General features: G+C 38.6%; 1 protein-coding gene across 2 annotated transcripts in view; it reads right to left on the bottom strand.

Moving 5' to 3' along the window:
• Nucleotides 1–1,169: 1,169 nt before the first annotated feature.
• The window catches only part of KCND2 (potassium voltage-gated channel subfamily D member 2), a 267,993-nt gene continuing 242,963 nt past the window's right edge, over nucleotides 1,170–26,199 (bottom strand). For both annotated transcript variants that reach the window (XM_015276625.4, NM_204279.2), the window contains exons 3-7: nucleotides 19,419–19,581; nucleotides 10,665–10,763; nucleotides 9,098–9,193; nucleotides 5,966–6,213; nucleotides 1,170–4,421 (exon numbers count right to left, since the gene is read on the bottom strand). In XM_015276625.4, coding sequence (XP_015132111.1) covers nucleotides 4,244–4,421; nucleotides 5,966–6,213; nucleotides 9,098–9,193; nucleotides 10,665–10,763; nucleotides 19,419–19,581 — 784 coding nt within the window. In that variant the 3' untranslated portion in view covers nucleotides 1,170–4,243. The remainder of the gene's footprint in view (nucleotides 4,422–5,965; nucleotides 6,214–9,097; nucleotides 9,194–10,664; nucleotides 10,764–19,418; nucleotides 19,582–26,199) is intronic.

The raw sequence follows: 26,199 nt of genomic DNA on the forward strand, positions 1-26,199 counted from the left end.
GTGTCTTGATACTATGAAAACGAGTACTTGAAAAGTAAATTGATACATAATGCAGGCAAGTGAGAAACTAAAAACACTAGGTAATTAGGTATATCTTACAGCATTTGTCAATTTAAATACGTGGGTATTATTCACTCCTGACCGCTCTTCTGGCTCTCCATTTACATATCCAGTATCATTTTTGCTGTGTAGTTACTGATAATTGCTTTTCCAGAATACCTGAACATCACTGGATGTTTCCATGGTCAATGGCAAAATGAAACTGTGGTGGGCCCCAGATACAGGCAAGTGAGCACATTATTTCCGAAGTACCCTCCCTGTCCAAATCTTTATTATCCTGTCAGTTTAGTAGTCTATTCTCCTCCAGACCAATTTCCTCCTTGAATGTCCCCCTTTCCCATAGAGCAAGTGCAGCTCTCACTGCAAAGGCACTCAGCACTGAGTGTGTTTCTACAGTGAGTATATTCAAACCCTCAAAAATCTTTATCCTCTGTAGACATTTTATGGGAGGGCCATTGTTCTTGTTAAAAATGCCCTGGGATAATTCAGCTCCTGATGAAGTTAGCCATTATCCCTCCCATTGCTATCGCATATGGCATCACCTGTACTGTCAGTTGCCCTATTTGAAATGCTCCGCAGTGTGTTTTTAGCTGCTTCTGCACTACAAAAGGAATTTGATCACATATTTGCACTAATATTTTATCAAGGGAATCAAATATCAGTCTTGAGCCGATTCTGTTGTCTAAGATATGCATCCAGTCAGTGACTGGATATGTTCAAAATCTAGCAGAAATTTTCTAATAGTAAAGACAGAGAGGTAGAGTTCATATTACTGAAAAGAATTCAGTGTCCCAATTTTCTCTGCTGCTGCTGCTGCTGCAGGCTGGGTAGGAAATAGCAAAGGCCTCCTTTAGCAGCTCTATTAGCAAAGGGAGTGGGGAAGGGAAATGTGGAGGCTGCCCACACTGAGTAGAGCAGCTCTGTGCGGTGCAGTTGTTGCAGAGTGATCTTGGTGACTCTTATGGTTTAGATGAGCTCAGATGTGCTTGCCTGGAACTAGTATTGAGGAAATTCCCTGGCCTCAGATTGAGTGCTCCTTGAATCTTGTTAGGAAAAGAAAAAAACAAACAAACAAACAAGTTCCATCAATAAGTTATTGCAAAACTAGGTTGACCCATTCAAGCATGCAGATGTTTTATTTAAGTACTCCTCAAATGTCTATTTATTCAGCATAACGCATGTATTATGCTGCCTTCTGAAATACGATATATGACTGTCAAACAAAATTGTCAAAAACAACAACTTCGGTTTCTTTGTATGATACACAGAAATAATTACATCTCATGTACAGTACAGATGCATTTTACACAGTCATCAACAGTCATTCACTACCAAAACAGCATTTAAATCACCTAAAACACCAAAAGAATGTGTATTTTCCAAATTCAGAATAACGTAATGATTTCGCATGTGACGTGGAGATATGAGACAAGACTAGAATTCTGCAAAATCATACTAAATTATTCCCTAAACTGTAATTTAAGAATGAAAGTACACGCTGATTCTGGGATATAACTGTTATGCAAGTGTATTGCTCTAGTGCAATTGTTTTAGTCCATGCAAAAAGGAGAATAAAGAGATGTTAAGAGACACATGAACTGATGGAGTCAATAGGTTTCTTGGGTTGTATGTAATCTGTCCCAAACTGAGTTCTGTAACTGCCTTTTAACATTAGTTAATGATGTTCCTATTCAAGAAGTACCGTATGGCATTAAGCAGTTGTTGCAGATTGCTAGTGTAAAGGCAGTTTTATGTCAATAGTTCTTTTAGCACAAGGTGGGGACCAAGCCAGTTTTTTATGAGTGACCATGGGTAGATGAAGGAAGTAAGTATAAGCTCAAGGTCCATTCTACCTCTCATGTTAACCCCTTTAAAACTTAGGTATCCCACCAGCTTCAGTAGATTTACTGCAATTTTCTAACAGGGTAAAAGAGAGGCATGCAACACAACGTAGTTGACATCAGAATTACTCAAAATGAGTGTTCTTCTGTCAGAGGACAATCTGTGCTTCTGCTATCTGTTACAATCTGAAAGAAATTTAGAAGCTCGGTTTACAGTGAGTTTTTTTTCCGATTTGCACAAAAAGCGAGTTGATAATTGCAAATTAACCAAGCTTCTGAATAAGTAAGCAGTAAGAAAAAAAGCATAATGCATTACACTATATGCTCCTGTTAATTGCAGTTCAATTCTAGTAGGTGACGTTGTTATATTTTGGTGTATATACTGTAGCATGATAGTCCATCATCTACTCTTCAGTCTCTGTTGACAGGTACAGAGAAATATCTGTGTTCAGTAAAAAGTGTACTATCAGCAAGTTTCAGTTTTTAGTGGGTGTCATCTCCTAATGTAAAATTTAAGGTCAGTAGAATGCTAACAAATACTATATTGAAATATACACTACTGAAACTATTAAATAACTGTGTTAATCATTTATTGTAATGTTCTCTAATGTACCGAGCCTTTTGATTTATATGCATATTTTATTTTGCAGACATGCAATAATTTCTGATCCAGTGTTCTTGATGTATATATGTATGCACTGATATGCAAATATTCCATGTATATTTGATGTATAGGATGTATGGTAGTTTGTGTACATAGGAAGCATTATGATACATCTTTTAATGCACTCTCATGAAGAAAAATGTCATTTTTTTTTTAATCAGAAAGGTTTCTGCTAACATCAATGTCTTCTAGAAATGAAGCCAAAAAACCTTAACTAAGAGAGCCTTCATAGTACCTGTTAGACCTGCCCATTGGCAAATTCCAATAGAAATCAGTCACATTTTTATAGCTTTGATTCCCAACCCATTATTTATCAATGATCTTAGGTAATTAAATATCTTGACACAATATAAATTCTCAAACGAATTTTAGGATTCAAGTTTGTAGATAATTGCAAGAATAATTTTGCCACTGTTTTTACTGAATGTCTTTCAGTGTCTTCCACTGCAGCCAGCACTCTCTATGCTGCAGAACATCCGTGGGGAAAGTTGAGAGAGAAATGTTAGTTGATCCCCAAACTACCTTTGTTCTAATCTCAATTCAAATAGGAGTGATCCTGCAACAGTACACCTGGGACAAGAGGTTTGTTCTGAAAATACAGAATGAGACAAGATGTCTACAGAACTAAGGACTATGCCTGTCCATTAGTAGCCTTGAAATCCCAAACAGCATGATAATGTTGGAGCGGACAGTGAACTGTCGTAGAAATAGAGGACAAAAAGAACAGTGACTGAATAGCACATTTGTGGTGCACAGTTTGGCTGTAAGATTATGTAGATATTTGCCATCAGAAGTTTATAGTGTAGATGAAGTTGTGTAAAATACCTTAAAGAAAAATAAATCCTGATTCCTGATACAACAGGTGTACAATGACTTATTGCAGTTGTAACAGTACCTAGGAAGCAAGGTAAAACAATAGTAAATATTGAACTAACTGAACAGCTTTAGTACACTAATGAGTGTTTGAATAAGAAATACTGCATTTTTCAAAGGGAAGTTATTTATACAACTACCATGGAACATTAACAATCAGCTTGTTGTAAGTGCACAGAAATGCCCCTTTCTACAGTAATATTTTATCATGCCTAATCTGAAAAACAACAAAAGTAAACTGAGATCACAGCTCCAAATAATTTCAGCATGCATTATGGTTGTATTTCTTTCAGTCAGTACAAACTTATTTCATTATGAGCATTTTTCTTTCTTTTTTTTTTTTTTTTCATAGTTTCTCAACAAGTTTGTGGTTTATTAACAGGAGGAAAAAAAGACATGTTATCAAAATGTTTCTTGTTTTGCATTCAGCAGGAACACAGGTTTCTATTTTTTTCTTTTATGTGTATTTTTTCTTTTTTTCTTTTTTTTCTAAAAAGAACTCTCATGATAAGAAGAAGCATCAATGGGGACATTTCATTGTGCTCTATAGTAAGTCAGGATGGTCACAGAAGCTTCCACTGTGTGTCAGTTCCAACAGTATATAGAAACTCCATTGGTTTCCACGCTGTGACACCGACAGCCACAAATTGTTGTGGTACTCCTGAACGTCTCACTCCGTTGCTGCTGGCACACGCATCAGGGGGTGTTGTCTTTGTCAGCTCTCTCATTCCTCGGGACTCATTTCTCTCTGCTTGAGCTCAGCTTGTAAGTGGTCTTTATTCTAATTTATAAATAATTCCTTATTTTATAAAGCGGATACTCTGACAATGTTTCCTCCCGAATACTCAGGAGACTCTGGCCTATCATCTCCTTCAGGTGTGGTGACAGGAGGTGTTGGGATGCTAATTATTGCTGTAGTGACGTAAGGCTGCTCACAGTTTAGTTTAACGCACTCTTCCACTTTGGCATTTAAGCTGGATCGGCTGGAAGAAGAAACAAGAACCCATGAAGAAAGCAAGTCCATGTTCCTGCACACCTGATGTGTGCTCAGTGCCATCCTCTCTGCCCTGCCTTGATACAGAGCTCAGAGGGACAAAGTGGCACTGGACCCCTACCAACACCTACCCCAGGAGGAGGCAGCCCAGGGCCATGGCCTGTTTCTCCCTTCTTTCCCACCTTCTGTGCTTCTGAAAGTTTCATAGCTCATCACCTAAGCGTTTCTGAGCAGGGGAAGCATTTGGGCTGCTCAATGGGGAGCAGACATCATTGACAAGTGCCTTACATTGCAGGGAAGCAGAAACTAAGTGGAACTCCCAGTACCCTACAGACTCCCCTATGCCATCTTTATGTAAAAGCCTTTGTACGTTATATACCTTCAGTAGTAAGACACAGTGATATGAACACAAACTAAGTTTGAGTTAATGAACCTCAGCATCATAAGAAACTTAAGACTGGCATTTCAAACTTTGTTGTTATTTAGTTCTCTTTTATTTTTAACGGGGCTGCTTTATTTATTTATTTATTTATTTTGCATTATGTCAGTTATTCTGTGATGGGAGGTGTGGTACAGGAAAGCCTGCCAGCAGAGAAAGGATGGATCCAGGCAATTCAAGATAGATCAGAGCTCTGTGGTGACCAAGAGCTGAAATGCTCCATTAGCTACAAGCTGCTGAATTATTCACAGAATTGAAATCCAAACCTAATAGCTATTCAAAGCAAGCTACTCAAAATGTCACTTAAAAAGTGAATCTTTCTAGTAACTCATGCTGAGAACACTTCTTTTTTTAAATGGCAGTGTGTCTGAGTTCAGTGGAAAACAAACTTCTGAGTCCCCTGATTGCTGTGTTCTCAGAGATGGTGCTCAGATACACCTAAAAGTCAAACAGTATATTTGTGAGAGTACAGAGATTTTCAATAAATTGCAGACTTAAACTGTACTTTCCTCACTTTTGTAATAACTTCTCAAAATACAAAATACATTTTTCTTGTCCATTTCATACTTTTTGTTTGGTAGAGACTTTCTCATTACTATAGCACTCATGACTGGCAATCTAGTTTTATTTCCCTTTTCTCTACCTTATTTGAAAGTGTCATTTGTGCTATGTTCACAAATGAAATCAAGAAACAGCAGTGACAAACTTCTCCTTTACTCCCCATTTTCTTGTCTTGTATATGTGAACTGCATTTTTCTGTGCTTTTTCTTATTCCATGTTTGTCTGTGAGCTGTACTGTTTGGTGCTTTATATCATTTGGAGTCACTGGATGCTATTCTGTGCAAAGAGCACACAACGGTTTATGGGGAGGACATAAGAGGTCAGAAATGAAAAGAGATTGACTATTCTTTTATCTTAGAATTACATTAAGAGAAAACAGAGTGTGGGCTATTTCAGGACTACTGTCCATTTTTAGATGACAGTTTCAGTTTTTATCTGCAGCCTCTCAGCCTACTTGTGGAGGCCAAAGCATATTCCTAGTGAACCTAGTATTCGTAAGTTTTAGCTCCTGGTGTGCTGATGCTAGGAAGTACCTGTTAGACAGAGGTGTCCTCTCTACACATCTGATCTGGATGGTGCTGAGCTCCTGTACGCTGCCGTGGCGGCTGCCCGTCAGGGCAGTGTTGGGGATGCGGTATGTCTTTTTATGTCTTCGTGAGCAGCAAGTGCCAGTGACGCCTTGTTGGGACGAAAGCGAGGGGCTGTGGCTCGGGGGTCTATTGACTGTAGAAACCTCCATGCAGCTCTCTTCGTAGAGCTGTTCATCCACAAACTCGTGATTCTAGCACAAAGGAACCCAGCAAAGGGACAAAGCACGTGCAGAAAGTTAATTAAAATGAACATATTAATTATGCTTACTTAAAGGCTTAAAGCAGTACAAGTGAATAAATCGGTAAAGTTAGACAGCTTAGTCTTGATTATAGTGTTTGGCCCCTAGTAGCTTGGGCTGAATACCAATACAAATGTAAACACTGGAACAAAACTCTCGAAGTACTTAGCTATGAAAAAATAATCCAAGTTCTTTTGTAAAACCATATCGTAGGCTGCGCTATGAATGCCCGTTATCTGTGGAGTACCATAAAATGGGGGATTATGTTTATTTATAAAAATAAAAGTGGTGCTTATGTAAATGCCCTAAATGCCATTTAGAAATAGGATTTGCTGTACAAAACTACAGTAAAGTTGATAAACATTTATCAGATGATTTTGTAATACTTCAGTTTGGATTACATGTTAGATAGCAGGATTTGAAGCGCTGTTTCAAGGTATGCATCCATGTAAAAAAAAAAAGAATAAAATAAATATACCTTTTGTTTGCAGGAGATGATGAAACAGTTATATAAAACCATTCAGCACTTTCCTTATTACTGCAGATCTATATATCAAAATCAGTTCTGCAGTGTTTAGTTAAATAAGGTGGTCTTTGTTCTTACAATCCTTGCTTAACTCCAGCACAGACAGAAATTCAGTAATTTCATAGGGTTGTCATAGAACTGAATCCAGATTCGAGCAAATGGCATCTGCATAACCTGGAAATGTTTAGGGGTTATGCTTTGTTTCACACTCTTCTCAGTGTTATTCACTTCAGGTTTGTTAGCCTGCTGCATGTTTATCTATTGGAAAGAGAACAAACTATTTTTCCCTTAAAGAAGGGCACACTAATTGGAAAGGGGCTCATGTTTTCCAGGAGAATTGCGGTACAGCCCAAATACAGAATATGTGAGTAAAATAAATAGTGTATCGACTGCAGCCAACTCTTGGTAAAAATGGAAACACCTTCATAGGCTTATTATCATTTATGTTTCTTCTCTTTTCTTTCACTCAAACATAAATGCGTGTGGAATTGACTGATGTTGAAGAATACCCATTTCAACTGATACGGAAAGAAAGAATTTGCTTGAAAATCGACTACTCTAAAGCATGTGTCAGCAACAAATAAGATTTTGAATACTATCACACAGTGGACATAAAATTCAGAGAGAAAAAAGACCTAATCACTGTCTTCAGATTCTCCTTGAGGGCTTACATTCTATTTGCCAATAGTTCTGCTCATTTTCCCATTGAAAATTATTTTGCTCTTCCTAAAACTTTTATGGAGCAACCAACAGAATTCAATTAGCAGGGTCCATTAAAGAGGACTCCTGAATGAACTTTTAATATAGACTGGAAACATTTTGAAATGATATAATGGCTCCAGTTAATCTATTTGATTATACTTATAAATTAACTGTTCTTACATTAGCTAAATGTAGCCTATAAAATATAACATTTTGTACAATTATTTTCGTTACTAATGTAACTTTCACAGAATTCCATGACATTACTCATGCTGCATTTCATGGAGTATGAAAGATTTAATCATATTGGCTTTAATTTGTTGGAAAAGATAAAATACTCCTTTGCCTAACATTTGGTATAAGCCCCAGTCAAAAGAAGTTATTTTGAAGAAGGAGGAGAGACTAAGAAGGCATCTTGTTCTTGTTGGTATACCAGGAAACAGCTGCCTTCCAGATTCCACAGTCTGGGTGCCTAAAATTTTACTTGCCTCTTAAATTTTTGGAATGCAAGATCTGGCCAGACAGTTGCTTACATTAAGTTTCCATATTCCATCCTTATAATTAGAGGAAATATGAATGTTTTGGGGTCAAATTCCACCAATTGGATTTTTTTTGATGATTTCTATGAGAGTTTAACAAGACCTGTGGCTACTACTAGGTTTTCAAAATACGTTTGCAATATTCAACTGTGGAACATTTCAAGGCAGACTACTATTATCAGGTTCTAGTACAGAATGTCTCAAAAATGTTCCAAAAGGACCCAGCCTGAATATTGGCAAAGTAACTACATTATACTCTGAATAGGAAACAAGACATTGAGTCCTACAACCCATTATATAAAAATGAATATTCCAAAGGTAAGCATGGAAAAACATAAGCACCCGTGAGATGACATATTACTAGCTAAGTGATATAATGAATGGGCCATTTTATTTACAAGGAAAAGTTGTCAACAGGAGAACATTGACTTATATATATGAATACATAATATTTTAGCAATGTCTGGAAATGGAAAACTTTTTACTTTTATTTTGAGAAAGAGTAGTAAGAGATGCACATTACTATCCATTAAATGTACCAGAAGAATTACTATGTCTTTTAATAATAAAAAACAAGACAGTAATGTAATGATGAAATAACATCAAGTTCCACTATGTATCCAGATCTTAAAGAGAAGCTGCAAAATAGATTTCATAGAACCACAGAATAATTGAGGTTGGAAGGGACCTCTGGAGGCCCAACTCCTGCTCCAGCAGGGACACCCAGAGCAGGGAGCCAGGGCCGCATCCAGGCAGCTATAGAAGATCTCCAAGGAGGAGACTGCACAGCCTCTGAACAGCCCATGCTGGTGCTCCATCACCTGCAACTGAAGGCCACGTATGCTGCTAGGCTAGGCTGATGTCATATTACCTTTCACACTAGGTGAGGCTCTCACCTGGCTCTCACTTTCCTGTTCAAGTGCAGAGGGTTCCAAGCTTTAAAATACAATAAAATGGCTTTTCTTCCCAACTAATCACATTCACAAAAAGTTTATTACTTAGAAGAAATACTGAAAACGTTCAGAATTAGACTAATGTTGAAATTTACAGGAAAACATTTTTTTTTTACCGTAGTTTTTTCCAGGCAGTGAAGCAGGTGGTGGTGCTGCGTTTCAAAGGAAGAGCCAGACTTGCTAACAAAGGCCTGTTCTTCTTCACTGGAGGACTGTTAATACAAAGAACTCCGTATTAGCCTCATTTGTGAACAAGAGGGCTCCTATCCAAGTATTTGATCAGAACTAATCTGGATTGTATACTGTAGCATAACTGTAATGCCTCCTCCACATGGGATAACCTAAATGACCTTGGACATGATTACTCTTTCACTTTTTTCTTTTTAAATTAAAGTATTCCTATCCTTCCCTTGCATCTCCTTTTAAATATTTCCATTTTAGGTCTTTCAATGCCCATATAGGTTGACTAAGATAATTTCCAAGTGCAATCAACATGCAAGCCTTGAATTTTGTATTATATACGTACTTACAGTTAACATAAATTTCAGCGACAGTAAAATATTTTTTGCTTGGGAATGTGCCTTATTGGAAGGAAATTAAATAGAGTTGTCCTCTTGGGATCGTTTCACTGCACTGAAGAATGTGTGGTATTGCTGCTTACACAAAAACTCATGTCAGTGATCCCAATCTGCTGACTGCAGAAAGCGTACAACAGATGTTACTGACACAGAATGAAGAATTAAGTAGAAAGCATCCACTGTTTATTAATTGCTTTTGTAATTATTCACTGGAAACCAGAAAACTAAATAGGGGAGGAAGTGGGATAATAGGAAAGACTACAATTCAACTTCGGGGTATTTGAAAGCTGCATGGCAATTAAGCCATTTGGTGTCTCTTTCAGTGATTTGAATTCTTCTGAGCAGAAGAGGAATCAAGAGCTATGACCGCTTCCCTTTATGCTAAATCACAGTCACTTCCTCTTCTCCTGGCTATACGCTAAAACGTTAGCCTTTATAATGCTTCTTAAACAGAAAGGGCACAGAGGAATGAAAGCCTTCCTGTATCCCTCAGGGAGCTGCCAGAAAGTGGCAGGGACAGAGAAACACTGTGCCCACAGTGCTCAGCTCTGCGCAGCCCAGGGGCTGCCTCCGGCCGCTTGCAGTCCTGCGGTCCCTGCTGCACCTGGGGGTAATGGCTGATGTTGTCCCAAGAAAAAAAACAGTAGGAGCTTCCAGGGAACATTTGCCATTCTGCAACACCCACCTGTGCCAACAGTACCCTACAGCTACCTCTCTCACTGAACATGAGAGCCTATCACCCACATTCTAGCTGCGTAAAGCCAAATGAGATAAACTTATCCTAGAAGGCAAATGAACTAAGCTTTCTTAAGAGATTTTTTCCTATGAGATCTGCCTCTAAAATCCTAGCTTACATTGTTTCTATCTGGCTATTTCCTCTCTCGGTGTGTGTTTTTGGTTGCTTTTTTTTTTAATTACCCTATCATCAGCTCCTGTAAAGTACCTTTAGCAGTAATAATTGCCCGGTTTATCTTTCCTTAATCTACCTCTAACGACAACACTGCCTAAAGACCCAAGTTGACGTGCCCTGGTGAGAAATAGAATAAACTGCTGCTGTGCTGTTATTAAGCTGTTACTGTGGAGGTGGAGGACACAAACACATTACCTGCTGCAGCTGGTTACTCAGTAAGCCATTCCGTTTGCTCTGCATGTAGGCATTAGCACTCCCACTCTTTGCCGCACGAATTCGAGCAAGTCTTGCTTTCTGCATTAAACAGACAAAATAAGAGAGTGTCACATGCACTTGTATCCATTATTCTGTTTATCTAAAACTACTAATTGGAACCAGCTGCTTATGAATACCAATGTCATAATCACTGAAAGGCTGCATTGCATTTGTCCTCCAGGTGGAGCAAATCACAAGTGTCTTGCTATAGAAATGCAAAAAACAAGTTTTTATTTGTTTGCATGCATCAGCTGAGAAGAACAATGATTTTGGAGAGGGGATTAGACAGTTCAGCATGTAAGTGGTTCCCACTGTGCTTTTTTTACTGGATGTCTGTGCCTTGTAGATCAGGAGCATGGCTTTCATCTTGGCTGCTCCTGCAATGATTCTTCAAATAGGAAGAAATGACTCAGAGAACCATAATATTGCAATTGCCATAAGCTGGTTTCTCAGAGATTTTGGAATAACAGAATGCAGTGGTTGTTTTTAGTCTTCCATTAAAATTCCTAAATGCCTGCCAGGTCTTTTAAAACCTTTGTGTGTGTGTGTGTGTGTGTGTCTTAATGTGTATTTTGTAATGAGACTTAATAGTCATCATTGTTGATCATAATCTATCCATAATCTGGTTTTTCAGAGACAGCAGTCATCCAACTGCTGAGAAAGAGATCTGGCTTGAGAGTACTCAAGTGAACCTACTTGTTTATGTGGATGACTTTCATCCCAGAGAAAGTGTCTTGTATGCTTTGAATCCACTAATTTGCAGAACAATTAGAAGATAATGTTACAGAATCAGAGAATCACAGGGAAGGGACCTCAGGAGATCATCTCGTCCAATCCCCTGCAGCAAGCTTCCCAGAGTAGGTTGTATAGGAGAGCATCCAGGCAGGTTTTGAAAGTCTCCAGAGGAGGAGACTCCTGTCTCCAGGCACCACTGAAAAGCCTAGTCCCATCCACTGGACTCCCACCCTTTAGATGTTTATAAGTATTGTTAAGATCCTTTCCCAGCTTGCTCTTCTCCAGGCTGAATAGCCAGAGGTCTCTTAGCCTTTCCTCATAAAGGAGATGCTTCAGGCCACTCATCAGCTTTGTGGCCCTCCGCTGGATCCTTTCTAGGAGTTCCCTGTCTTTCTTGAACTGAAAAGCCCAGAACTGGACACAGTGGTCCAGATGTGGCCTCACCATGGTAGAGTAGAGGAGGAGCGTCACCTCCAAATGACCTGTTGGATGCACTCTTTTTAATATACCCCAGGATTCTGCTGGTATCCTTGCCCACAAGGGCACACTGCTAGCTCGTGGCCATCCCGGACATCCAAGTCCTTCTCCACAGAGAATTCCAGCAGGTCAGCCATTAATCTGTACTGAAACAGGGGTTATTCTTCCTCAGGTATAGGACTCTACAATTGCCTTTGTCAAACCTCATAATGTTCCTCTCCACCCAGTGCAGAGGAAAGCATAAAGAAAAGAGCCTCTTGACAAATATTATGTAAAATTGAAGCATTTGTGGCCGTTCTAGAATGGTATCCTAGTTCTGTATTTTTTGTGGCTGGTTCTTTTCGTGTATCATAGAGAGTTTGGGCTTATCTTCCAGCTTACGTTTCTGATTCTGAAAGCATCAGGAATTGAATGGCTGCTGGAACACAGAATGAGACAAGTAAAGAACTTGGAAAACTAAGTTTAATATATTAATCAGGATCTCCATATCTGACAGTTCCTCAGTTGGTATTCCCAGAAAACAAAGAGAGCATATTTGTCCCTTCCGCTCAGTTTCTTTGGTATTAAGTGTCAATATGAAATGATTGAGAATCCCTGAGTGCTTAACGTAGCGGGAAGAAGCCCAGCCACTGCAGCGACCAGATCGTCTCTCTGGTATGACTAATAATTCACTGCGAGGAATGACTCAACACCATGCTTCTTTGCACTCACAGCCTCAAACTCACAGAAGTGACTTCTCAACAGTGAGCCAAGAAATTCATGACAGCTAACAGCAAGCATGGCTAGAATCTGGCTGATATGTGCACATGCTGTGTTCAAGAATGTATGAAAAGTCTCTCTTAGCACTGTTCCTCATTAGGAGCATGAGATGCTTTGGAGATGCTATTGCAGAGTGCAACTTGCAGTCCCATAAGTAAGTTATTTCAGTCACAGAAGTTTTTATGGCTTTTATAAGGAAATTCATTAAATTTTAAGAACAAACATACTGGCAGTAATCTTGCTTTTCCCTTTATCTTGTATGTTCATTTCCTCTTCCTTTGGCTGAAGTGATAATTGTGGTACTGTACCATTTATTAAAGAGAAGTAAAAAATATAACAGTTCATGAAGCTGTCTTAATATATCAGTGTGCTACAACACATAACGTGGTGGTTATTCTTTGCATATGAAGATTTTAAATTGCTTTGCAAATACAATTTTTTTTTGCTTCTTAGAAAGCTTTTGTGAGGTGGGGACTAATAGATTATGTCTTTCTAGCTGAGACTGATTAAAATGGCCAGAATTTACATCACTTACTAAAGTGAAGACAATAAATCCATTGCCAAGGAGGGAACCAGATATTGCATGCAGCCTGCCTGCTTACACTTCAGATTATATGAGGGCTGCTCTGAAAATAATGCCTCCTATTTTATGATGTTGGCCCACAACAGCAGATGTACATGTTGGTGGTATGGCAGTAGAGGTTGAACCTTCCCAGCAATATTCTGTTACATTTTGTTGTCATGTGACAGATGGCAGCAGAGGGGCACTTTGACAGAATGGTATCTGACATGGAAGCACGTATGAAGCAAAGGTGTGGAATTGAATTCCTCCATACAGAAAAACTTGCACCCACTGACATTCATTGCTGCTTGTTGAACATTTTTGGAGACCATGCAGTGGATGTGAGCACAATGAGGCAGTGATGGTGCCTTTCAGCAGTGGTAACAGTGACAGTGGGTTACCTCTGCTGGTGCAGATTGTTATGAGTGCAGCATGCAGGTTCTTTTTCATTGTGGCAGAAGTGCACAGCTAATGGAGGTGGTTATGTTGAAAAGTGTTCTGTAGCTGAAAATTGTCTCTATCAAACAGTGTTATTGTGCTCTTTGTATCTGTTGTAATTTCCATGGAAATAAAAAGGAGGCATTACTTTTGGAGTGATCTATGTAGAAAATACTCCTGAAATCGGATGTGTTTACAAACATGCTACAGCGATTTCTTTTCAGTCCTTCTGACTGATGCAGATCAGAGCCTATAGCTTGAGCAGTCCAGTGACTGCCTATATTTCCTAACAAGGAATCATTAAAAGCTCATGTCAGCCACAGGATTTTAAGAGCTGTACAGTGGGGACTGAATTCCCAGGAAGGACACCAAAATGGTGTGATAACATCTTTACTCTTCAAACAGTCTTTCCTGTCATGTACAGCAGAAAAGAAGTGATAACTGTCCCTTTCAGTCACTTCGGTGTCCTTTCTAACTCTCCTTTCATGGGAATATCTGGCAAAAAAGAAAAAAAAAAAAAAAGGAAAAAGATGGAAAGATGGGATTAAATTCTCCTGCAATAGGTTATCTACTTTGTTATGAGGTTTTCCATGTTGTCCACTCAGTGTGAAAACTTAATTTTGGTAATTTTTACAGTGTGTAGGGCAAAAACCATGAGCTAAAACAAAGTTATTTTACTGGGATGAAATTCCACCATAATCTAACATGAAACTTTCTAAAAGAACTAATGATCAGCTTCAATTCTTACAGCATCTCTGGTATTGCCCTGAATTCTTTTGAATGCTTTGCTTCATTTTCTATCTTCTAATATTGTAACTTAATATTACATAACCCGGACTATGACTGCAATAATAGAAATCTTAGAAAAGGGAAACACTTTTCTTTGGTGACTGTCAGTTTTAGAAAGATAAACACTTAATTTCACGAGGCTTTAAATAGCGCTAAACGTTGTGCCATGGGATATTTACAATATCCAGCTTTAAGCACTCAAGATACCTTCAGCTGTCCAACTGTGGTAAAAAGAGATTTTATCAGAAATACTTTAGGGCACAGCTTATCGTGGTACTGGGAATCGTTTTTGACAAGAGCCTCTCTTCTGTCTGCTATGCAAGAAGTGAGGTAGCCTGCCCCTTTAAAATTGGTACATACATAGGTCCTTTTGTTTCCCTTCTGTTGTTCTCCAGACTACTTAATTGTCTTGGTATCAAAACCTGAAAATGTACTTACCTTATAGGTGTTGTTTCTTTAATCACCTTGTGCAATTAAAAAGTAAAAATTCCTTCATAGCCTTTCTGTGGCTCTTATAGCAAGAGTTGAAATGATCTGAAGGCTAGTCCCATTGTATTTAAGTCATTTGTTTGTTTGGTCTTTCATAAATCCATTGTATATGTTTGTTTTCTAGTGAAAAATCAGGCTCTGATTTTTCTCATTTTCAGTAATTGCTAATAGTTAAGTTCAGATTACAGAAAATAATTTATAGAACATCTGCATGCAATAGAGGGGAAAATGCTGTTTACTTCGTACGTTAGTGGATATGCAATTAAAAAAGGTTCAGGAGTTGCACCTTGCTTTCACACTCAATTCAAACATCGTAAACTTGAGTGCTTTTGTGCTGAATTTCAGAGATCTTAGGTAAGGTATTCCACTGATTATCTCTACAACTTCACTGAGGCTAATACCGTATTTAAGCTAAAATAAGTGGCATTGGTAGCATGGTTCCTTATTGCAAAAGCTTGGCTCTAGATTGCTAGGTGCTGTTAGGCAGTTATTGCAATTTGTCCTAAAGCTATTTATATTTATCTAGTACCTAATTATTTATCACTTGACAGATAAATACATCATGTACAACCAGTAAATAATGAAATATGAGCCCAGCCAATCTTCACGAAGTATTTTGCAATGTGAAAGTAGAAGACCATAATAATATGAAAGAATCAGGTTGAATTGTGTGCATTGCCAGATTTTGGAGCTAGCTGTCATGCTTCTGTTTGTGTTTCCATTTGTGTTTCCGTCTGTTTGTTTCCGTATGGACCAGTCACAACACATCTGTCATTAAATTTGCCACTTGAAGGCACTGATGAGAAATGAAAATAACTTGACCTCCTGCAGTTGTCTCTAGCTGAGAAAAGCAGCATTCTTCAAAACTGTCTACACTTCTGATAAATCTGCTTGAGGAAAATGCAAAATAAGACTGTAGACAATTATTAGTTACACCCTGAGTGCGAACTCCCATATGTAGGTTGGATGATATATCTATCTATTGCCAGATAAGGACTGATTCTTGGTCATCAATAGCTGATAGAGGAAAATATTCTGATAAACACAATTTTTTTTTTCCTTTCCTTTTTTTATTTTTATTTTTTTATTTATTGTTTACATTGAGGTCTCTTTTAGAATAATGCATTTTCATAATTAGAAGTAAGATTTTCATTTAAAATACATTCAAAATGAGATGATATATTTATAAATTTCACTACTTTCTTCTCTTGAGCATTAATGTGCCGCATTGTTTTATTTTTTAACCTTGAAGGACAGTGCAGAATTCAGTAAATGCATATGTTGGTGGTAACATGGATCTTCACATGCCTATCTCCTGAGATCAGTTTTCAGCAGTACACTGAATTCTGTCGAGTTTCCTTACAGCCCAAATGTTTGGTCATTTCTAAAGGTTATTTTGATTGAATTTATCTATGGTAAAGGCTACCTTGATTGAATTTATCTATGAGATATTGATAAAGGAATGTCCACAATTCCAATATGCAATTTTCTTAGCTAGATGGAAGCCTGTTGTAGCAAACAGAAGGTACCATCTCTTGCAAGGGTTTATACTTTGAACAACATAAGTATTCCATCACCTTCCCAGGGATGGAGGTAAGGCTGACAGGCCTGTAGTTTCCTGGGTTGAATCAAATTAAAAATATAGTATATCATTATGCTGTCCACTGTGAGGCCCTTTTCTACTGTAAAACTAAAACAGCCCATCAACATTGTTGAGACTGACCAAGCTGGATTCCATGAATTATGGTGGAAGTCCGTGATTGGAAGACATAGCCTTGTGTTACACTTAAACCTTTCATTAGGTGTAATCATATAAGTACTAAGAGGTTTAAAAGGAAATTCTTTGGAGATTATTGAATTCCCATGATAATAGCCACCTTCAAAGGGAGTCATTTCAGGTTCCTTGAATGGCACTATGTTGTCAGGGGACAACAGGACCATTATTAGATGGTAGAGGTTCTGCACAGATATAAGGCATTGGATCTTTCTTAATTCAAAAGTAGTCTTGTTTAAGTTACAGTGCTGCCATTGGTAGTGCTCTCTTATTACTGATGTTACTCATCTCTCCCTGCTAGACCAGGTCCCTCCACTGCCAGGACATTCTGGTGAGCCACAGCCAACAGCCCAGTGAGGGAGGCAAAATGGGAGGGAGCTTTGTAAGGGATGGCAGGCTGGGCAGGGCCATCACCTCAGTGCCTCCTGCGGTGGTATGACCATGGCTCACAGCCAACATGATGGCCTGGACACCTTATATGAAGGTAGTAGAGCTCTCCTGTGAAATGCAAGTCTATACTTCATAGGTAAATACTGATAAATACAGACTGTGCAGTATTCAGTAAGTTCTTTTTGCTGACTTTTCTTTCAGTCCCTCAGAGCAATACTCAGTTCATATCCTCTCAGTCATTTTAAAATGAGAGAGAAGATAAGTTTTGCAATAGGAGAAATCAATGAAACACACCCAATGCTACATTAACCAGACCTTAAAGCCATTTTTTCGAAAGCAAGAAGGGTATAAACACAGTCAGAGCAAATCTGTGATCCTTACTCTTGGCATTGTTCTGGGGAGCGGAGGAAACGAGATTTTGCAGAATTGCCATTCATCACTTCACATTCCTGTTTGTGACATACAATGAGCTCACTGTTTTTCAAGGAGAGAAAGACGGTTATTAAACAGTTTCTATTCAGGAAGAGACTATAGGGAATATCCGCCAGTCTGCTGATCTAATTTTTGTAAGGTATTTTCCAATTTCCATCTCTTTTTCACTGTAAAGTGCAAATCAGATATAGAAAAAATTATTCAACATTATACAGTAGGAGGCTGTGTGTATCTGAAGTAAGGCTGGTTGTCTGTGCAGTCATGAAAGCTCAGAACAGGCACACTGATTGCTGGGATCAAGCAGATCTGTTATCCATGACTGGCACAATGCTCTGAGGCATAGTAATGAAGGACTGTGTTCTGCTGGTACATACAGTTCTTTCACTCTTTACTGCCATTACGTAATAGAAATGAAAAATTCTCTATAAAAACAATGTAGTATAAAAGTTATGTATTCTGTACATTTTCCAGTTGTGGGAGAAGGGAGTATATGGCTGGGACATAGGACAAAACAAGATGGAAAAGGATGTGTGTAATTAGTAGATAGGGGAGATATGATTCTTGGAGCACTGAAACAGCCTATATTTGAAATCAGGTTTCTAAGTGTCTCTAGGATACCCTGTTCTCTTTGGTAGCGATTTCCCCAAGTTTCTCAAGATGTGGCTATTTAAAGGATACGACATCTTCATCCCAGGCCTATGACTGACTTTCTTGGTGATGTACCTCTGTTTCTCCCTGTGTTTGTTTATTTCACTTCCTTTCTATGGAGTCATCAGTCAAAAAGGTGGCCAGGAATAACAAATTTTTATTATTCATGTTATAGTCTCTAAACTAATTGCTGTTGTCTATATGAGGCAGATGCAGCCTCTGTTCCCTCAGTCAACATGTGTATTCCACAGCCATGACCTGCCTGCACACCTCTGTGGGCAGGGATCTCACTCTCACTGGACCCCTTAGAACCTCTGGGCCCACTGGGTGATGAACCTTTTCCATAGAGTAAACAGCACAACAGTTACAGTTTCTTATCTGGGCTTCAGGTGTCAAGAGAGGCCATGTAAGACATTTCTCATCAGAAGGCTGAGTAAAGTGGATTGGGACTGGCATTTTTGATGTGGGGTGGAAACAATGGTGCTGCTCTGGCTTGGCTGCATCTTTCCTGGTAAATAGATCTTCCTGACTCTTGACCTTGTGCATGTAGGTCAGGGAGAAAAAATGTCTTGTCATAGAGCTAGTTGATATTTTAGTGATATCAGTCACCAAGAAAGCTGAAAAAAAGCCAGACTTTTGTTTTTGTCTCTTCCTGATTCAGCTTTTCTGAAGCCTTTAAGCAAAGTAGTGCCAAGGAGACAAGTACCCAACAGTCAGATTCCCCTGAGAGTTAACCTGGGAATTAAACAAATGGATTAGTGAAACTGGCCGTTAAGATAGACATTAGAAGTAAAGCTTAGGTTTTTAGGTGGTTTTTGTGTGTGTGTGTGTGTTGTTTTTTGTTTGCTTGTTTGTTTCTCAGAGCACTCTTGAAGAAAGAAAGGTTTCCTGAAAAATAATGCTTTCATTAGGCAGTACTACAGCTATTGCCTAAACATAGTAGATCTGGTCTGACAATTAGGATGAATTACCACCATAAAAAATCTGTACATTTTGACAAAAAAAAAAAAAAAAAAAAAAAAGATAAATGAACCATTTTTTATTTAAATAGCACAGTATTTGCATCTGGAACTCTGGCTTGGCATGTAACCTATACATATAGCAGTCATCTTCGTAATAAATCATACTCACTTTTCAGACACACAAAAATTTACCTTTAAGCTATTGTCAGTATCAAAAGGGGAAAAATTGAGGAGCTCACCTTTTGTGCCCTGCGCTTGTCTGCTCGTTGGTTCTGGTGGTAGATACGGCTGAAGTTGGAGACAATTACAGGAACTGGCAGAGCAATCACTAAGACTCCACTCAAGGAGCATATTGAACCAAAAATCTTGCCAGCTATTGTCTTCGGCACCATGTCACCATACCTGAGTTGAAGAAAATAAAACCCTTAGCAAAGACAAAATCTTTTTTAAGTATTGAATTTTAAGATAAATTAATTGCACAACAGATTTTACTTCTCTTGCAAATAGTGTTTGATGGATATAATATTTTACCACATCCACTTGTTATACAACAAGCCTAGCGCTGGGCATGCATTTTTTTTTTTAATTTTAAGGTAACGTTTGGTATCCTGTTAATCAACTGTGAGCATCTATGTTTTAGCTGCTCTAGTCTTCCCAAGCTGACTCTATTGCAATGAAGACAGACCTGCCTATGGAAAAATTCTCAGAGTCTAAGTCCTTACTCTGTTTGTTTGATTGAAGAACTCACTGCTTTCCATTGATGAGATCCAAGGGAGATCACTTGGTAAGTTAGATGTCAAGCTGAATAATCTGTATTCTCACTAAGCTGATATAGAGCTTTTATTTAGGAGGGCACTGTATTTTGGAACAGGGACCCCAGGAGATCATGAACTTTTTATCCTTGGAGATTTTCCAGACTTGGCTGAACAGAAATACATCTGACCTAATCTTTTGTTGTTGATAGGACTTATTTGAGTGAGAGGTTAGAATACCTGACCTCCAGAGCTCCCTCCTATAGTCTAAACATTTTTCCACGTAGCCAAAAGCAAACCCCAGAAACTCGAGCCACAAGTGCAAACAACCAAAGAAACTTGAACTGCAAATCCTGGCAGTGTTCAGAATTACTAGGGCTGGAATTTACCACATTTCTTTATGATGCTGGATATTGTTTTTTTCCAGCAAGTATAAAATATTTCTCATAGCGTTGCTGAGAAGTATGTAGAGGGATTCCAGTGACAGCTTATTAAGAGATATCAGCTATTTGCACTTTGTAGACTGCCATATTCTATAGGACAAGGATGTAATTACATATTACAGAGTTTAATAAAGAGATACATTACCTGCAAGTACCATTCTGTTTCAAAGTGAGTTTTAAACTATTAATAAACATAGATTGTAGCATGTCCTTGTGTACAGAGACACAGCACATTTTCTACTGGAGAGTTTAGAACAACATGAAAAAAAGTAAGAAATAAAACTGCAGGAGGGACAATATTTGGAGAGTGCTATCTGGAAAACAAAAGCATTTCAGCAGGAACTAGAAAGATAAATAGAGAAGTTAGGGTGGAGTCTTCAAATTACATGGTCCAAATTGTGCCCATAATCATGAGAAGAGGGGCTGTTTAACCATGGTTAGAGAACACTTTCTAGCAGTGAGAGCTCAGCCTGTGTGTGAAGGAGATCATATATCACCTTGTGGGTGAAGATGAATGACTTTTGTAAGATAAGAAGAAGGTATTGAACTCAAAGATTCAAATAAGGTTCATCCAGGCAGACATAATATAGACGGCCAAGTCTTAGTTTATTGACTGTGATTATGTTGTGTAAAATAAATGTTTAGCTGCTTTATAAGGCATGCCCAGGTGTAAAACATTCACAGGAAAAAAAATGTATGTTAATATTTGTACTAATAAAATAGTCACCTCCTCAGAATTTCAGTGTTGGTAATTGCTGATTTTGTGACATGCAGGAGTGGATAAAATGACATCATGTAATAGGAACCATCTTCTAAGTTAATAATACAGGTTGTCTCAATTACAGGATGTATAAAATGAAGAACACTGGAAAGAGAGCTTTTCTAAGCTATTAACATTTGCACCTTACAACAAAGGTATTTTTGGGGATTGTCTTCCTAAGTCAACCAGCTGTTCTCAGAGGTACATATCCACATATCCAACTGTTGGACATGCGGGTGGATAATCAACATTTCGAGGTCCCTTTGCTGAACGGGATTCCTGACACCTGACTACTGCACCCAGCTTTTTTCAGCTGTGGTGAATGAGTGGAAGCAGAGGGCTGCTGCTGGTGCAGGGCTGGAGGGTCTGCCCAGCACCCCCACGCTGCCCTGTGAGCACCTGGGTGTGACGGGTGGCCTGAAGTTTGCTTAGAAGGGAAGGCCTGGGATCGGACCCGTGGTAAACATTATTGGTTTACAGGCACTGTCAGTGTTTTGCTTCTTCCTTTAGGATATGACTCAAGTATTTTCAGAACTTGAATTAAAGTGTATCAACAGAAAGCTATTTAGAAGGCAGGATATATTTACACACACTTGATGCAATCAGAACTTGAAATACAAAATTTATACACATCTAGTACTATTAGGACAGACCTATCAAACTAGATTACTAAGCCTATATTTAGATAACTAAAATTATCACTTGAAATGTGAAAGTGCTGAACCACCAATAGCTGCTGTGGACTGAAGGCATTTCTAGCTCTAATTTGGTTTGAAGTTGCTCAGGGATATATCGCCCTGCTGAATATGTGACACCATAGTTATGTGAATTAACCACAAACTGATGTTTTAGGCATGGTGACAGGAATTATAGCAGAGACATCTCCTAAATTTCAGTATTTACGTGTGACCTACCTAGGGATATAAGGAGACAGCTTTTCATGGTATTTCAGTGTTATGGAATTAAACAAACCAAAACAAACAAAAAATGATGTTGTTTGATATATGAAGGTATTTTACAATGTTCTTCATCATTTCTGAGCAAAATGAAAGGTAGATGGATATATCACCTATTTTGAAATAACTCGCTTTTATTTGTTTTTCAGCATGAATGAATCGTACTACAGTGACATTTTCCAAAAGTAATGCTGTTTGTCCACTGTTTAGTGCTAATAATACTTTTCACATCTTTAACAACCCTAACGTAATTAGTTTTTCTCCTGTTGATAAACAGTTTTCAGGAGGTTTAAATAAAATTACGTTCAGAAAATATGACTGCCAAGGCATTACTCTACCTGTACTGCATGAGAAATATGTTCACTCACTAAAGGAGATTTTACTACCCTGGCTAGCCTTGCTCTCCTTTGGGACAGTGACACAGATTTTAGTCTAGCATCGGCATGACTAAGATTGTTATTGAAATTCCTCCTGCTGGTTAAATATTACCTTTAGTTGTACTTCGTATATCAGTGAATATCATCAATGGAAGTGGATAACAGAAAATGAAGGGAAAATTTCTCCCTTCACCCTATCTGTAACTTTCCTTGGAAAATCTGCACTAAAAATAACTCAATTTTTAGACATAGCTTTGTGGTTCTTGTATTTTAAAGTGGAAAAATTACACTTGATCTGTAAGATAAATGTTGGTTTCTGCCACAAATCTGATCTCTTCAGTGATGGAAACACAACAAACATTGAATTTTGTTAGGAAGTTTTCATAGAGAGACTTCTCAAAAGGGAATTATTTCAGGGTTTTATGTAGAACTACTCTGCTTGTCTCCCTGCTATTCTGTCTGTAACTGCAAACATATTCTCCTGTAAGTGTTGTTTTGGGTTTTTTTTTTTCCCTACTTTCAATCAATCTTTTCATAGCTTTATATATAGTCTGTTCCATATATGTCTCTTTGTGGCCAAAGCCCACGTTGGTCTTTGGGCATTTATGATTTCTACTGACAATCTAATTTGGCAACATCAAAAGTGTCACCACAATATTGTAAGCCCTGGATGAAGTGAGGAAAAAGAGATGCCATGTTTATCCCTGTTATCCGTCAGAGGCGTTCAACATTACCCAAAAAAGGAAGTGAAAAGGATGTGACAAACTAGATATGTCAGTCAAGTTTTATCAAATCACAAGTCAGAAACTACGTGATCAAACTAATGCATTGGTTTTACTGGACATAGTCCAGACAGGTCAGGCGTGTGCTACTGCTTCAGTCCATGGCTCTCTGTTCACTAAGGAATAGACTAAATGGATGGATTTAATGGAATGTATGTTTGTCCCGGTTGTTTGTATTCAACAGGCAAAAGAACATGTCTGCATATTTGATTCCATATTGCAAGTGAAGACAGGAAGTCTTGAAAACAAACACTGGATCTTTTGGAGTATTAACCTGAGCAACAGGGACATGATCTCTTATAGCTTCACATGACAGATGTGGAGGCTTGAAATGCAGACTGAACCACACACAGAAGGGTGAGCTTTGTAGGAGCTTGGGAAAAATGGATGTATTTAGAATTACAGATGCCCATTCTGTACCCAAAAGTATTAGTACATCAGAGCTAACCCACAGACACCCACCTGCCAAAGTGATACTGCTTTTCTAACTACTGAGCATAATACACCTAATGTTGCATACTGAGAATTCAAGAAATCTGAATCAGTATTTCTGTCATCTTCAGACATTTGCCTTATTACTGAGTCTAATGATGCCTGCTTTTTTTTTTTTCTCTTGTTCAATCTAAGACAGCAAATCTGTCATCTGTCATTATTTGAAACAAGTCATACCTTTCAGCCATTTTTCCCTGAGCAGGGAAGGTCTTTCCTTTAACAACCTTTATGAATGAGATTGACAACGCTGCTTTTCAAACGTCTGTTTGCTTGAACTCAGGAGTCATTCTTTTTCAAATGAAAATTAAGTGTATTCTGGAGGGTAAAATAATCAAAAGGATATTTCTCTTTCTATGTAGCGATTATTTTATATGCACTTGAGAGATTAGAAATGCAAATTTACAATCATTTACCATAGGCAGAAAATCCCCAAACCTCCAATGATCTCAGCAGATAAACTTTCAAATTGCAGGAGATATATAGTGGAAATAAATCCAGGATGTGCACTTTTACAAAGATGGAATAATTTAGGCTGACGTGAAAAATAAACTTGTCAATATTCAGAACAGCGAGATGCAATAGCGCTTTCTGGCACTAGGGGGCATAAACACCATTACAATTAAATGCAAATGCCTAAAACCATTTTTAATGCATGTTGCAAATACTTCTGCCCTCTCCCACCTCTTTCGAATTCATTTACATCCTTTTACAAACATTACGTTGATTGTGGTCCGTTGTCTGCTCCCATCTTATTTGCTGAAGAGGGAAAGCTGGTAACATTTTTATTTCCAAGCATGTAAAACATATCACAAAATAATGGTGTTGTAAAGAAAAAAAAAAAAAGAAAAAAGAAAAAAGAAAACACCCACAAAAAGTCATTAAATTAACCTGGCAATATATATTTTAAAAGCAAGGGACAGTATGGTCAAGGAACAATGAAAACAGTAGAAGACCCATGGAAACGAAACCATCTAATTAGAAGCCAGAGCTGCATATTTTTCCACCTGTGTGGCTGACAGCCATGTTTCCCAGGGGATTTGGCATGTCCTGCAGGTAGAGCTCCAGCTTTTGGCACTGGAGGTGATTAATACAATGCTGGCAACCTGAGCTTTTTCCTTCAGCCCTGTTTGTTTTCCTCCCTCCCCACACACTGTTCCTCCATTCCCAGCACAGGGCATACTCTCTTCCCTTCCAGTTGCAGTTGCTTGACAGGGTTCTTGGCCACTCACCTCTGTGGGATTGTGCACCTGCCCTCTGGCTTCCCATCCCAGCTGGTGGGCACTTCCCTCCTCTCCAGAAGCCTCAGGCAGAACTCCAGAGGCCGCTCTGCAGGACTCTCCACCAAGATCACACAGCTGCTCATCGGCCCTTGCATTTAGGCAGCCAGCCACCCCATCAGGCATGCACATAAGCTCCAGCACAGGGGAGAAAGAAAGAAAACTAACTCCCAGCCTCTCTGACACTAACAATAATCATGATGAATTCGCAGCCTTACCTAGGTCTTAAAATAGCCTAATGATTTTGGAAAAGTAATTTCTAATAATACAAAATATTGCTGTTAGCTATGAGATGTGAAACTTTACACACATTATTCCAAATTTTATTCCAACCTGGGGAGATTCTGAATGGAATTACAAATAATCTTTCTGGCTGCTTTTACTGCCGTGAAGGGCCCTCTGTTGCAACAGCCCACTCTTCTGCTCAGTACTGATGGACGTGGTCCCCTTTGGGGTCCAGAATACTGCTGCAAGCACCAGCCAGAATGATCATTCATGAAAGATGAAGAGCACATCTGCTTCTCAAGAGCAGCTGTGCTCATGGGCTTTCCAGACTGCAGGAGCAGAGTCCCTCCGGATGGTGACACACTACTGCCCCTGCACCTGGCTGATTTTGTGGTTCTGAAATATAAGGTTTCCAGTGAAATAGAGGGATTCTTTTGCAAGTGCACTAGGGCTTTAATCCAAGAAGCTTAAGCAGATTTGCTGAGGTGGGAGTTAGTATTTAGAGGTCATTAAAAAAAAAAAAAAAAGAACTTTAGCATGGGAAAGTTAAAAGACCTGCCCATAGAAACACTCTCAGCTTCTTGCAGTTGAGATCCAGATGACTAATATCTTTCTGTTTTCCTTTGCCATAAAATATTAAATATGAGAAGATAAAAAATGTCTTTGTTTTTCCTTTTTGTCACGTCTCCCTCACTCCATGGGGAAAGCTAACATCCTACCTGCTCCTGAGCAGCTGCAAAGCACCATAGAAGTGCAATCTCTGCTTAATGATGTATGGTGGTTATTTACATTACTAGGGCTACAGAGGGCTACAGCTCAGCTGACTTCCAATATGTCTGTTACACTCGAACACCTGAACAGACAGACTACTGAGATGCAGGATTTTTTTTTTTTTTTTTTGGTGAATTTTATCTCTCCCTCCACTTTCCAGAAGAAAAAATTCCTTCCCTTCCCTT

This window comes from Gallus gallus, chromosome 1 (assembly GCF_016699485.2).
Source record: "Gallus gallus isolate bGalGal1 chromosome 1, bGalGal1.mat.broiler.GRCg7b, whole genome shotgun sequence".
In the NCBI taxonomy this organism is placed as follows: Eukaryota; Metazoa; Chordata; class Aves; order Galliformes; family Phasianidae; genus Gallus; species Gallus gallus.